At 49.7% G+C, this 13,441-nt stretch overlaps 1 protein-coding gene across 3 annotated transcripts in view; it reads left to right on the top strand.

The window, feature by feature from the left end:
* Positions 1–13,441, top strand: part of MFAP3L (microfibril associated protein 3 like) — a 52,341-nt gene that overhangs the window by 20,125 nt on the left and 18,775 nt on the right. Inside the window, exons 1-2 of one of the 3 annotated variants that reach the window (XM_024995779.2) lie at positions 10,077–11,515; positions 12,024–12,446. In XM_024995779.2, the coding sequence (XP_024851547.1) occupies positions 12,155–12,446 (292 nt within the window). In that variant the 5' untranslated portion in view covers positions 10,077–11,515; positions 12,024–12,154. Of the gene's footprint in view, positions 1–10,076; positions 11,516–12,023; positions 12,447–13,441 lie in introns of those variants that run through there. The other 2 variants (XM_005209798.5, NM_001205964.1) reach the window with 2 other exon arrangements.

Here is a 13,441-nt window from a genome sequence, read left to right as displayed (position 1 = left end):
GAAAAGTGGAAGATGATGGCAGAGGAGTAAGATGATTCTAACTTTTAATCAGAAAAGGCACAGCATGTGGAAAAAAATGAAGACCCAAGAAGGGTTTCTTTTTATGCCGGATCCATTAAAAAAATTAAGTATTACAGAGATGACATCTTGGCACCTCTCATTCATTGTTAGGTTTGAAAAACAGTGATTTAAAACATCCATTTTTGAAAAGTTAGGTGCCTTTTATGTATCAGAAAAATAACCAAGCGTACGATGCGGTAGAGGCCTGAACATCAGTGTAGTTCATAGTGTAGAATGAGACCTTTTTGTTCTAGCTCCTTCTGAATTGTTTAGTGACCTTGCCAACCTCATCTGAAGAAGGCAATGGCACCCCACTCCCAGTACTCTTGCCTGGAAAATCCCATGGATGGAGGAGCCTGGTAGGCTGCAGTGCATGGGGTCGCTAAGAGTCAGACACGATTGAGCGACTTCACTTTCACTTTTCAATTTTCATGCATTGGAGAAGGAAATGGCAACCCACTCCAGTGTTCTTGCCTGGAGAATCCCAGGGATGAGGGAGCCGGGTGGGCTGCCGTCTATGGGGTCGCACAGAGTCGGACATGACTGAAACGACTTAGCAGCAGCAGCAGCCAACCTCATCTGGGGGTCACTCCCTCATTACCTGTGTGCAGCTCATCCTTGATGTACAAATTTGTATAATGTTGGTCATGACCCAGATAATCACAATGGTGTGATCACTGACCTAGAGCCAGACATCCTGGAATGTGAAGTCAAGTGGGTCTTAGAAAGCATCACTATGAACAAAGCTAGTGGAGGTGATGGAATTCCAGTTGAGCTATTTCAAATCCTGAAAGATGATGCTGTGAAAGTGCTGCACTCAATATACCAGCAAATTTGGAAAACTCAGCAGTGGCCACAGGACTGGGAAAGGTCAGTTTTCATTCCAATCCCAAAGAAAGGCAATGCCAAAGAATGCTCAAACTACCACACAATTGCACTCATCTCACAGGCTAGTAAAGTAATGCTCAAAATTCTCCAAGCCAGGCTTCAGCAATATGTGAACCATGAACTTCCTGATGTTCAAGCTGGTTTTAAAAAAGGCAGAGGAACCAGAGATCAAATTGCCAACGTGCACTGGATCATGGAAAAAGCAAGAGAGTTCCAGAAAAACATCTATTTCTGCTTTATTGACTATGCCAAAGCCTTTGACTGTGTAGATCACAATAAACTGTAGAAAATTCTGAAAGAGATGGGAATACCAGACCACCTGATCTGCCTCTTGAGAAATTTGTATGCAGGTCAGCAAGCAACAGTTAGAACTGGACATGGAACAACAGACTGGTTCCAAATAGGAAAAGGAGTACGTCAAGGCTGTATATTGTCACCCTGCTTATTTAATTTATATGCAGAGTGTATCATGAGAAATGCTGGACTGGAAGAAACACAAGCTGGAATCAAGATTGCTGGGAGAAATATCAATAACCTCAGATATGCAGATGACACCACCCTTATGGCAGAAAGTGAAGAGGAACTCAAAAGCCTCTTGATGAAGGTGAAAGTGGAGAGTGAAAAAGTTGGCTTAAAGCTCAACATTCAGAAAACGAAGATCATGGCATCTGGTCCCATCACTTCATGGGAAATAGATGGGGAAACAGTGGAAACAGTGTCAGACTTTATTTTTTGGGGCTCCAAAATCACCACAGGTGGTGATTGCAGCCATGAAATTAAAAGACACTTACTCCTTGGAAGGAAAGTTATGACCAACCTAGATAGCATATTTAAAAGCAGACATAATTTTGCCAACAAAGGTTCGTCTAGTCAAGGTTATGGTTTTTCTTGTGGTCATATATGGATGTGAGAGTTGGACTGTGAAGAAGGCTGAGGGCCAAAGAATTGATGCCTTTGAACTGTGGTGTTGAAGAAGACTCTTGAGAGTCCCTTGGACTGCAAGGAGATCCAACCATTCCATTCTGAAGGAGATCAGCCCTGGGATTTGTTTGGAAGGAATTATGCTAAAGCTGAAACTCCAAAATTTGGGCCACCTCATGCGAAGAGTTGACTCATTGGAAAAGACCCTCATGCTGGGAGGGATTGGGGGCAGGAGGAGAAGGGAACGACAGAGGATGAGATGGCTGGATGGCATCACTGACTCGATGGACGTGAGTCTGGGTGAACTCTGGGAGTTGGTGATGGACAGGGAGGCCTGGCGTGCTGCGATTCATGGGGTCGCAAAGAGTTGGACACGACTGAGCGACTGAACTGAACTGAACTGGGGCTTCCCTGGTGGCTCAGTGGTAAAAAAAAAGAATCTCGCCTGCCAATGCAAGAGACACAGGTTCGATCCCTGGGTGTGGAAGATCCCCTGGAAGCGGAAAGGACACCGCGCTCCAGTACTCTTCCCTGGAGCATCCAGTGGACAGAGGAGCCTGAGTGCACGGGGCTACCAGTGCACATGGGGTCCAGTGCACATGGGTTGCAAGAGTCGGACATGACTTAGTGACTCAGCCACCCATCACCGTCATATCCATTTCCCCACGTGCCAGGTCCTCTCCAAGCACTGTGGTCTCTTTGGCCCCTGGCCTCCTTGGCGAACTCCTTTGTCATTAGATCCCAGGGTCACTTCCTGTAGAAGGTTCTTCCTGGAGCCTGCACCACTGCAGTCTCCTGTGCGGTACCACATGGCTCTTTGGGCCCTGTCTGATGGGGCGGTTGTCCCACTGCCCTGTCACTGTTGGTTCACTCTCTGAGTCCTCCTTCCTGACTCTGGAGGACTGGGGTAAGGACCTGTCCTCCCCGTGTGCTCCACAGCAGTGTGCCTGGCATAGGGAATCTCCTCAGTTACTGTGCAGTGGTGTGGACGGATGCTGGGTGCCTCCAAAGATGCTCTTCCTCCTTTCCTGTAACCTTCACATCTCCGTCCAGGTGGGGAGTTAGCTTTGTGTGATGAGAGGCATCAGGATCCCTGCACAGGCATACATGCCAGAGTACATGTCAGGAAGAAAGAAGGACTGCGTGACCCTATTTCTCTAACATGACTTTGGACATTGAGACAGAACTCAGCTGATTGAGGACTTAAATGCTGTGGCTGGGCTGCAGTCACCCATGCAGGAACACGCTTGCTCCACACAACTCTTCATCTTGGCTTTAGACGCCCTTAGCTTGTGTTTGGGCATCTCCCTTGTAGCTCAGTTGGTCAAGAATCTGCCTGATCTGCCTGCAGTGCAGAAGACCCAGGTTCGATTGCTGGGTTGGAAGATCCCCTGGAGAAGGAAATGACAACCCACTCCAGTATTCTTGCCTGGGAAATCACATGGACAGAGGAGCCTGCCCGGCTACCGTCCATGGGGTCACAAAGAGTCAGACACGACTGAGCGACTAAGCACAGCACACAGCACAGCCCGTGTTCAGACGTCACCTTCACTATCTAAATACTTAAGTGACTGGAGAAAGAATGGGCTAGTAGAATTTTTCATTTTTCTTTAAAATTGCAAAAGAAAGTCATTTTTAAACCACGTTTGTAAAAGAAGGTTTGTTCTTGTTTAGTCACTCAGTTGTGTCCTACTATTGTGACCCCATGGCCCACCGAGCTCCTCTGTCCATGGGACTTCCCAGGCAAGGATACTGGAAGTGGTTGCCATTTCCTTCTCCAGGAGATCTTCCCAACCAGGGACCCAACCTGCATCTCCTGCACTGGCACATGGGTCCTTTATTGCTGAGCCACCAGGGAAGCCCAGGTTAAAAAGGTTAGTGTGGGTGTTTTTCACTGATTCTAAGACACAGGAAAGGAAGCTCCAGGAAGATAGCCAAACCAGGGTGGTGGCAGCTGGCTATCAGTTGTCTTGTGTTTTTTTATTTTGGGGTTTTTTTTTTCCAATTCGGACTACTCTTTTTGTTTTTAAGTCTTTATTGAATTTGTTACAATATTGCTTCTGTTTTATGGGGTTTTTTGTGGGGGTGAGGGGTGGCTGTAAGGCATGTGGGATTCTTAGCTCCCCAGCCAGGGACTGAACTTGCCCCGCCTGCCCTGGAAGGCAGAGTCTTCACCACTGGACGGCCAGGGAAGTCCCAAGGCTGTCAGTTTTCAATGTTAGCATCTACGACATACCGTGTCCGGCCCTCTCCATTCCACAGGAAGTTGAGATTTCCCACCGCACCTGAGGAATAGGGACCTATCAAGAATGCGTCTTATCTAAGGGGAGGCCTCTGTGCTGCTTACATCACTTCTGCACAAGTGAGAGCCAGTGATGACTCTTTGTAGATGTTGTGACAAAATGCCATTGTATAAAGTATAAAATTATTCATCACAGTTGATGGGGAAGCGCCAGCATGGACCCTGCCAAGAAAAAAACAATCATGTACATTCATGTAGTTCAGAACACCCTGACACAAGAGGCCCTTTCCCTTCCAACTCCAGAGCTTCATGGTCAATAGTCCTGTTTTATTATAGGTGAAGAGATAGCAAATAAGACGCCACAAAGCATTTTATTAAAATGCATTTAGATAAAATGCAGTTGTTTGGAAGTAGGGGAAGGGCCAAGCTGAAGAAAGGACCTTTGATGCTTGCTAACTGTTTTCTCTTAAGTTTCATTTATTTTTAAAGTCAAGTATTCTGTGAAAGTTTTCCGAGCTTACCCAAGAACCTCAACAATTCGTCTATTGTGGCTGTGGGTAAGCCTGGTTTTGGGGATCTGTGGCCTTCCTTGTTGTATTCTGAAGGACTGTGTTTTAAGCTGGTGGATTTTAGCCCTCGTGATTTATTCTTCAGAAGCTGAAATGTCTTTCTGAGTGTGACGGTGATATTAAGTGAACTCCTCGCGATACCATGTGCAAAGTCTGACAAGCTGAACAAAGTCCGTTTGTGGAACGTTTTCCCAGCGTGCAAAGGGACGTGATGCCTTTCTGTTCTTTTGGCGACTCCTGCCTCTTGAGCAGCTACCTGGGGCTTCCACCCCAGTGTGGCTGCAGAGCAGGTGTGGAAGGAAGGAGGCAGGACCTTGGGTGCTGGGGAGGGAGAAGAGTCTGCTGAGCTGCCCCGCGTCCCTGAGAAGCCAAGGGCTTGTGTGGGAGGGGTGTCAGGGAGTCTGGAACAAGCTGTACCTGCCCTGGGACAATTAGGACTCGGGTCTGCACCATGGGACTCCGGGGGTGGGGACAGAGCTGGAGTGGGGCTGGGTACTGGGGAGGCCAACAGAAAACACCCATTCCCAGTGTCGCCAGCCCACCCCCATGCTCCCGGCACTGGCAGAGCACGCTGAACTAACTGCTGGCTCTCACCGCAGGCCACTGTAAGTAGACACGGCCTATAACTCTGCATTCTATGGCGTGTTGACTCCGCAGGTCCCTGGCAGTGTGCCCGGCACATAATAGACACTTTTGTAAAAATCTGAACTTGAAAGGGCACTGCATGAAATAGGATGAATTCTTAATTAAAAACTGTTAATTCATTCATGTGCATTAAATGCTTTCTTTTCAAAAATAAATGTTCACAGAGAGTTTTTACAGTAAAAACGCCTGGATTACAAACAGCCCATAAATGACACATTCTGTTCTCTAAGTGCCTCAGTGACTTTTCAGATGGGGAAGGAGGGGAGGGATGAGTCAGCTCCCTACTTGGCCTGCATGGGGGTGGGGTGGGAGGGGATGCCCCCGCCCCTTACCTGGTAAGGTCTCTGAGGGAACCAGATGCCAGTCCGGAACAGTTACTATGTTTCTAGCCCAGAACATTGATGGACATGATTGGAAAATGATTGGACAGTAGTCTCCTCTTCTCTTTGTCCTGGCCTGCACAGTGTCTTGGAAAGTAGAAACCATGTGGCCAGCTTTTGTTTGAAAGTACGTCTGATTTATGCATCTTAAAGCCTAGTACGATCTCCCATTTACCATATTCTTCCTAATTGCGGGGGAGAAAAAAATGTCATAGTGTGCTCACTGCACATATGCACGAGAACCTCTCCTACTGTGTCTTCTTTCTGTTTCTCTCTGAGGTCCTTGGTCAGCATCTGCACAGGCGTCCCCCCACTCCAGGGAGTCAGACTGACCCCACGCTCTGTCCATGGTGCTCATGCTTCTCAGACCTGTGGTTGATCATTTGCTAAGTCGTGTCCAACTCTTTGCGACTGCATGCACTGCAGCATGCCAGGCTCCCCTGTTCACTGTCTGCCAGAGCTTGCTCAAACGGATGTCCATTGAGTTGGCAATGCCATCCAACCATCTCATCCTCTGCTGCCCCCCTCTTCTTTGCCCTCAGTCTTTCCCAGCATCAGGGTCTTTTCCAGTGAGTCAGCTCTTCATGTCAAGTGACCAAAGTATTGGAGCTTCAGCTTCAGCATCAGTCCTTCCAATGAATATTCAGGGTTAATTTCTTTTAGGATTGACTGGTTTCATTTTCTTGCAGTTCAAGCAACCCTGAAGAGTCTTCTCCTGCACTGCAGTTTGAAAGCATCAATTCTTCAGTGCTCAGCCTTCTTTATGGCCCAGCTCTCACACCTGTACACGACTATTGAAAAAAACCATAGCTTTGACTATGCTTAAAGCAGAGACATTACTTTGCCAACAAAGGTCCGTCTAGTCAAGGCTATGGTTTTTCCAGTAGTCATGTATAGATGTGAGAGTTGGACTGTGAAGAAAGCTGAGTGCCAAAGAATTGATGCTTTTGAACTATAGTGTTGGAGAAGACTCTTGAGAGTCCCTTGGACTGCAAGAAGATCCAACCAGTCCATTCTGAAGGTGATCAGTCCTGGGTGTTCTTTGGAAGGAATGATGCTAAAGCTGAAGCTCCAGTACTTTGGCCACCTCATGGGAAGAGTTGACTCATTGGAAAAGACCCTGATGCTGGGAGGGATTGGGGGCAGGAGGAGAAGGGGACAACAGAGGATGAGATGGCTGGATGGCATCACTGACTCGATGGACGTGAGTCTGAGTGAACTCCGGGAGTTGGTGATGGACAGGGAGGCCTGGCGTGCTGCGATTCATGGGGTCACAAAGAGTCGGACATGACTGAGCGACTGAACTGACTGAAAGTCTGCATTTACTGTATTCTCTCTAATTGCAAAAAAAAAAAAAAAAAAAACTCACAGCACATATTCATGAGAACCTGTCTCCTGCTATGACTTCTTTCTCATTCTCCCTGAGGTCCTTGGTCAGCATCTGTCCTCGCCTGCCTCTAGGGAGTTGGAGTGACCACAGGTGCTGGCCATGGTGCTCGCACTTCTCGGATCTGAGCCCCTTCAGAGGAACCATGGCTGCAAATCAGTTGTCATGATTTCCAGTGGTGGGATGGCAGTCACAATGTATTCAACAGAGCTGAAAACAAGATGTGATATAACTTAGAGTAAACTCAAGAAGCATTAATTTCAGTGAAGGATTCTTTGTACATTGTATTAGTAATTTTTATTTATCAAGCCAAGCAGTGCATGTTTGACATACATGTGATCATAAATCCTTGTAGCAGTCTTTACTGGTAAGTCTGTTACCAGTAGTAACAGACAGCCTGGTTGTCAGGGGGGTTAGATCCAGGATCCTTGCCTGCTGCTGCTGCTGCTAAGTCGCTTCAGTCGTGTCCGACTCTGTGTGACCCCATAGACAGCAGCCCACCAGGCTCCCCCATCCCTGGGATTCTCCAGGCAAGAACACTGGAGTGGGTTGCCATTTCCTTCTCCAATGCATGAAAGTGAAAAGTGAAAGTGAAGTCACTCAGTCGTGTCCGACTCTTAGCGACCCCATGGACTGCAGCCCACCAGGCTCCTCCATCCATGGGATTTTCCAGGCAAGAGTACTGGAGTGGGGTGCCATTGCCTACTCCAGGATCCTCGCCTAGTTGCTCTCAAATCTGAGGCCATGTCTTAACTGTTGGGTAAGGAGCAGGTCAGCTTGATAACTTCTGCTGAAAGAAAACCACAAGATGAGCCACGTAGAGAAAACCATAGTCTCAGGGGGTAATGTGTCATGATCCTGGGCCCCCTAGTTGCTGCTGGAGAGTCACATGTGGGCTGTCCAGGACAGGAAGGCACCCAGCCCTGTGGGGACTGTGTGTCTTTCCTACTGAAGAAATCTGTGACCTGAAGCTGCCTTATCATCCCCAGTACCTCTTCAGTGTTTTTATCCACACAGTTGGAATGATGATTTCTGCTTTTGAAGACAGATTCATTCATTCAACAATTCATTGGGCATCTTAAGTGTCAGGGAACATGTCAGACTCCACAGAGACATGTTGAGGTCGACAGTATGGTCCGGATGGTATTGGCCTCGGGAAAGACATCAGCACTAGTGGAACAGGAGGAGTGTAGAAACAGACTCATTGTGTTTGACAAGGGGGCAAGGCCAGCCACTGAAAAAGGAGGGTATTTTCTATAGATGATGCAAACACAGCTGGATGCCCCTGTGGGGAGGAAATGAACCTTGGTTCTTCCTTACACCACATACAAAGTAACCAAAGTGGGTCCATGGAAAAGCTAAAACTGGGAGGTGCAGGAGACTGCTTCTGGTCATGATGGAAGCATTCCACATCTTGTGTATTGTTGTGGTTACATGGGTGCGTAAATCTGCCCAAACCTATTAAAATGCATACCCTAAATGGGTACTTGTATTAATTTGTAAATTACAGCACAGTAAAGTTGATTTTTGGCTTCCCCAGTGGCTCGGCATTTCATGGGAAATAGGTGGAGAAACAGTGGAAACAGTGTCAGACTTTCTTTTTGGGGGCTCCAAAATCACTACAGATGGTGACTGCAGCCATGAAATTAAAAGACGCTTACTCCTTGAAAGGAAAGTTATGACCAACCTAAATAGCATATTCAAAAGCAAAAACATTACTTTGCCAACACAGGTTCGTCTAGTTAAGGCTATGGTTTTTCCTGTGGTCATGTTTGGATGTGAGAGTTGGACTGTGAAGAAGGCTGAGCGCCAAAGAATTGATGCTTTTGAACTGGGGTGTTGGAGAAGACTCTTGAGAGTCCCTTGGACTGCAAGGAGATCCAACCAGTCCATTCTGAAGGAGATCAGCCCTGGGATTTCTTTGGAAGGAATGATGCTAAAGCTGAAACTCCAGTACTCTGGCCACCTCATGCGAAGAGTTGACTCATTGGAAAAGACTCTGATGCTGGGAGGGATTGGGGGCATGAGGAGAAGGGGACAACAGAGGATGAGATGGACGTGAGTCTGGGTGAACTCCAGGAGTTGGTGATGGACAGGGAGGCCTGGCGTGCTGCAATTCATGGGGTCGCAAAGAGTCAGACACGACTGAGCAACTGATCTGATCTGATGTGAGTGGCTTGGCAGTAAAGAATCTGCCCGCCAGTGCAGTATGCGCAAGAGATGTGAGTTTGATCCCTGAGTTGGAAAGACTCTGGAGGAGAAAATATCAACCCTCTCCAGTATTCTTGCCTAGAGAAGCCCATGGACAGAGGAGTCTGGCAGGCTACAGTCCAGGGGTCGCAAAGAGTCAGACGTGACTGAGCACGAGCAAAGTTGATTTTAAAAGAGAAATCATATCCTCTGTCTCCCCTGCATAACATTTTTCGATGAACGTCTGATAAAATCCAGGTTCCTTAGTCTGTCCTCTAGAGCCCTAGGAGATCTGGACCCGTCCTCCTTGACACATCTGGTAGTGCCCCATTTGCTTTAGTGGTTGGCTTTTCCTGGAGTACCCTTTTCTGGGGCCTGGGTGATCCCCAAAGAGCTCCGAGGCCACCCCCTCAGGGAAGTTCTCTAGGACTGCCTCATTTGGCACTCAGGTGCATCATGGTGTGTTTTTCAAAGCATATGTGGTTATCCGAAGTTCTTATACCCATGGTGTTTACTCTGCTTTTCCCATGAGGATATAACCTCTACAGGAAAGATCTGTATTGTCTGTTCGTCTGTCTCGGGGACCTAGAATAACGTCTGCCCATAGTAGATGTTTCCTGGTGGCTCAGGTGCAGAATCTGCCTGCGTGCAGGAGACGTGAGTTCAACCCAGTGGAGAAGGAAATGGCAACCCACTCCAGTATTCTTGCCTGGGAAATCCCACGGACAGAGGAGCCTGGGGGCCTGCCGTGCATAAGAGTCGCAAAGAGTCAGAGAAGACTGAGCAACCAACACTTTCACTTTCATAGTAGATGTTCAGTAACTCTTTTTAAATAGAAGAGATAAGGAATCCAGATTGTGTAGCACAGCAGCGCAAAGATGCAGATTCTTGCTACAGAAAGTAGGGGCACCGTGTGGCTCGTGTTTAGAGCGGCTGGAGGGTTCGGCCTGGAACCTGGGCCAAGACTGAAGGCTGGCGGTCAGCCCAGAAGGCTCCCTCCCTGCTCCTAGGAGGGGGACACGGAGACCCCCGGGGAGGGCCTCAGAGGACACAGAAACGGGGGGCCCGCCCAAGCAGTGTTCAGCAGGTGGAGTTCACAGTGTGGTGTTAGGGACGTTCAGAGAGGAAGAGGGTGATGGTGGAGTTGAGGACTGTCCCTGTGCCTTCCTGCATAGACGGTGCCACAGCCTGTTTGGCAGATTGACCGGCTGGTCTGAGGGCCTGACGCAAGTCCCCACAGAGCATCCTGGTGAGGAAGTGCATGAGCTGTGGGTGGTACTGTCCGCAGGGAGGGGGTCAGAACCAGGAATCTGGCCCAGAGGGTGCTTGGGTGGGAGGTGGCAGGACTAGCCGCAGGGGGAGGAGAGGGGCTGGGGAAGAACAGGGAGCACCGTCAGTGGGGGGTGGAGCACAGAGACCCCACAGGAGGAGAGGCTGGGGAGAGCCGCTGTCACAGTGACAGTTGCCACAGGTCTGGTAAGGAAGAGACTGGTGATGTAAACAGGATCCGCTTCAACAGAGAGCAGGTGGACACCGAGTGTCCCCATTAGAGGAGCTGATGGCAGCTGACGGCTTGTGGCTGAGAGGCAGGAGGCCTCCCCAGTGGGTGGGAGGCGGACAAGGGGACTCAGCCCCGCACCCTGTGGGGGGCAGGCTGTACCACGCTGGGCCACAGTGTTGGTTCTGAAGCTGGAGAGACCATGGAGGGAAGAGGACAGTGGACCAGCAAGCTGGGATCCTGGTTGGGCCGGAGACGTGCCTTGGTTTCTGCGAGCACGTCATGGGTGTAGTTCATCTCCAGTTCTGCGCAGGCCTCTGCGGTGAGAGCCAGGATGTCCCGGGGTGGGTTGCATCCCGCTGGATGCTGGCAGGAGGACGTGGTCTTGGTGGGGGGGGGGGGGGGGGGGGGGGGGGGCGGTGGTCTGTGTGCCCGGGTGCTGGCCGGGGCAGCAGAGGCAGCCTGAGGGGAGTCGGGAGACCAGGAACCCAGAGAGGGCACTGAGCAGGTGGGGTACAGGGCAGGACGGCTACTGAGAACCTCAGGATGACCTGGAACTTCAGAATTTAGAATGTGGAGAGGAGAAAGGCCCCGGGGTGTGGCCATGTGCTTAGTGGGTGAGATGGAGGGGAGGGCAGTAGGCGGGGGTTAGATCTTGGGTGAGCAAGTGCAGCCACCCACCATGTCACGTCCTGCATCCCAGGAGGCACATGAAGATGGAGACCGAGGAGTTCAGTGAGTGACGTCGGGGGGTGGGGAGGGTCGCCGGGGCAGAGGGCGCGGGAGTGGTTGCCTGAAAGGGGTAGGGCGTCCCAGTCGGGGGAGGGACACGCCAGCTGATGCTGGGGGAGACCCCCGGGCGCACTGCAGCAGGAAGAGGGCCTGTCCAGCGGCAGAGAGAGATTCTAAGCACCCAGTGCACCCCGGGGTCCACAAGCAGACAGGTAGGGGGTGAGAGGAGGCCTCGAGGTGCTGACTGAGGAAAGCCGGGCTGGCCCTTGAGCCCTGCAAGTCGTGTGATACAAAGTTACGCTGTTCCTGCTAGGAGTCTTATGCTTCAGTAGCAGAAGTAACAAACTCATATATCATGATTTCCATGAACGTTTGGAACAACTTCATATTTGGTGTGCTATTTAAAAATTAGCCAGATATGTGTTTTAGCTGGGTTTCTAACATATTATAAATAATCATTTTAAAGTATGAATGCTAGTATTTATGCATTTCTTTTTTTTTTTCTAAACAGGTTTTTAATCAGGAGCCAACTCCATGGAGCCAGGCCAGGTTTGGCCCCTGGCCTGCTATGAGCAGAGTGTCACCCACTAGAGGATTCCCCCGGCCAGCTGGCTCTGCCTCCGTAAAGAACAAGCGAAGAAGATGGATGGAGTGAAGAGACATCTGCCTGTGTGCTTCCTGCCTCCTGTGCCCTTGTTAATCCTAGTATCCACTCTGGCGACCGCCAGCAGTGTGACCAGCAGCACTTTAAATGGCACCAACGTGGCTGTGGGCTTGGCGCCCGTGGTCGTTGCCAGAACCGACCATATCATCGTCAAGGAAGGGAACAGTGCCTTGATCAACTGCAGTGTCTCCGGCCTTCCCGAACCCCAGTTCAAGTGGTACAATTCGGCGGGCAAACTGCTGAGTGAGAACGAGGAGGATCAAGGGGGAGGTAGGCCATCCCACTAGTCCAGGGTCAGAAAAACGAGGAGGGGTTGGGCGGGTGCCCCAGAGGTCTCTGGTTCTTAATCATGTCGTTTCAGGCTCTTCTTGAGTCTTGTTTTTCTCAGGAAAGAGGGAGAACTAGATAAGGATTCACAGCGGTAATGAATTCATTTTTTTCGCTCTTGACTCAGAAAACAAAAGGCAAGCATTAGTGTCTTTTAAAAAACCTCTTAAAATGTTACAGTATAATGCATACTAATTGCTGTAGGGGTGGAATATAGTGGGTTTTCCTTACGTGTCTCATTCATAAGGGAGTTTTCCTTGGTTTCATGGAATGTAGCGGTTGTTAAAGGCCATGCTTTTTAAAAACGTTTTATTTGTTTATTTGGGTTGTGCTGGGTCTTTGTTGCTGTGCCATATTTCTCTGGTTGTACAAGCAGGGGCTACTCACTGTGGTGACTTCTCTGGCTCTGGAGCACAGGCTCTAGGGCCCACGGGCTTCAGGAGTTGAGGCACGTGGACTCTAGAGCTCAGGCTCAGTAGTTGAGGTGCACAGGCTTGGTTGCTCCGATGCGTGTGGGATCTTCCTGGACGGGCGACTGAACCCATATCCTCTGCATCAGCAGGTGGATTCTTAACCACTGGACCACCAGGGAAGTCCCTCGAGGTCACGTTTTTTGAAAGCAGGCTCTGTGCAGCTTCTCGCTAGCAGCCACAGATCACCTGTGTTTCCTGGCAACCTGGCTGAAGTTTCTAGACTGTTGGCCAGGAGGTCGGGGGGAGGCTGCAAGAGGGAGAAGCAATGATGGGACCACAGAACTTGCCCACTAGAAGGAACCCTGGAGACTGCACAGGCGAAGCCCCTCTCTCATGTGATTTTTCCCTGGTCCTGTGGTCGTTAGCTGTGACCAGAACCTTCCATGCTGATACTACTCTGGTCACAGAGCTGATCCATACTGACGGTGAGCAGACGGAACAGTCCAGCCCCTTCCTCTCACTGTA

Source organism: Bos taurus, chromosome 8 (genome assembly GCF_002263795.3).
Source record: "Bos taurus isolate L1 Dominette 01449 registration number 42190680 breed Hereford chromosome 8, ARS-UCD2.0, whole genome shotgun sequence".
Lineage (NCBI taxonomy): Eukaryota > Metazoa > Chordata > Mammalia > Artiodactyla > Bovidae > Bos > Bos taurus.
The sequence above is the reverse complement of the archived record's forward strand: the minus strand, read 5'-3'. Positions and strand labels throughout refer to the sequence as shown.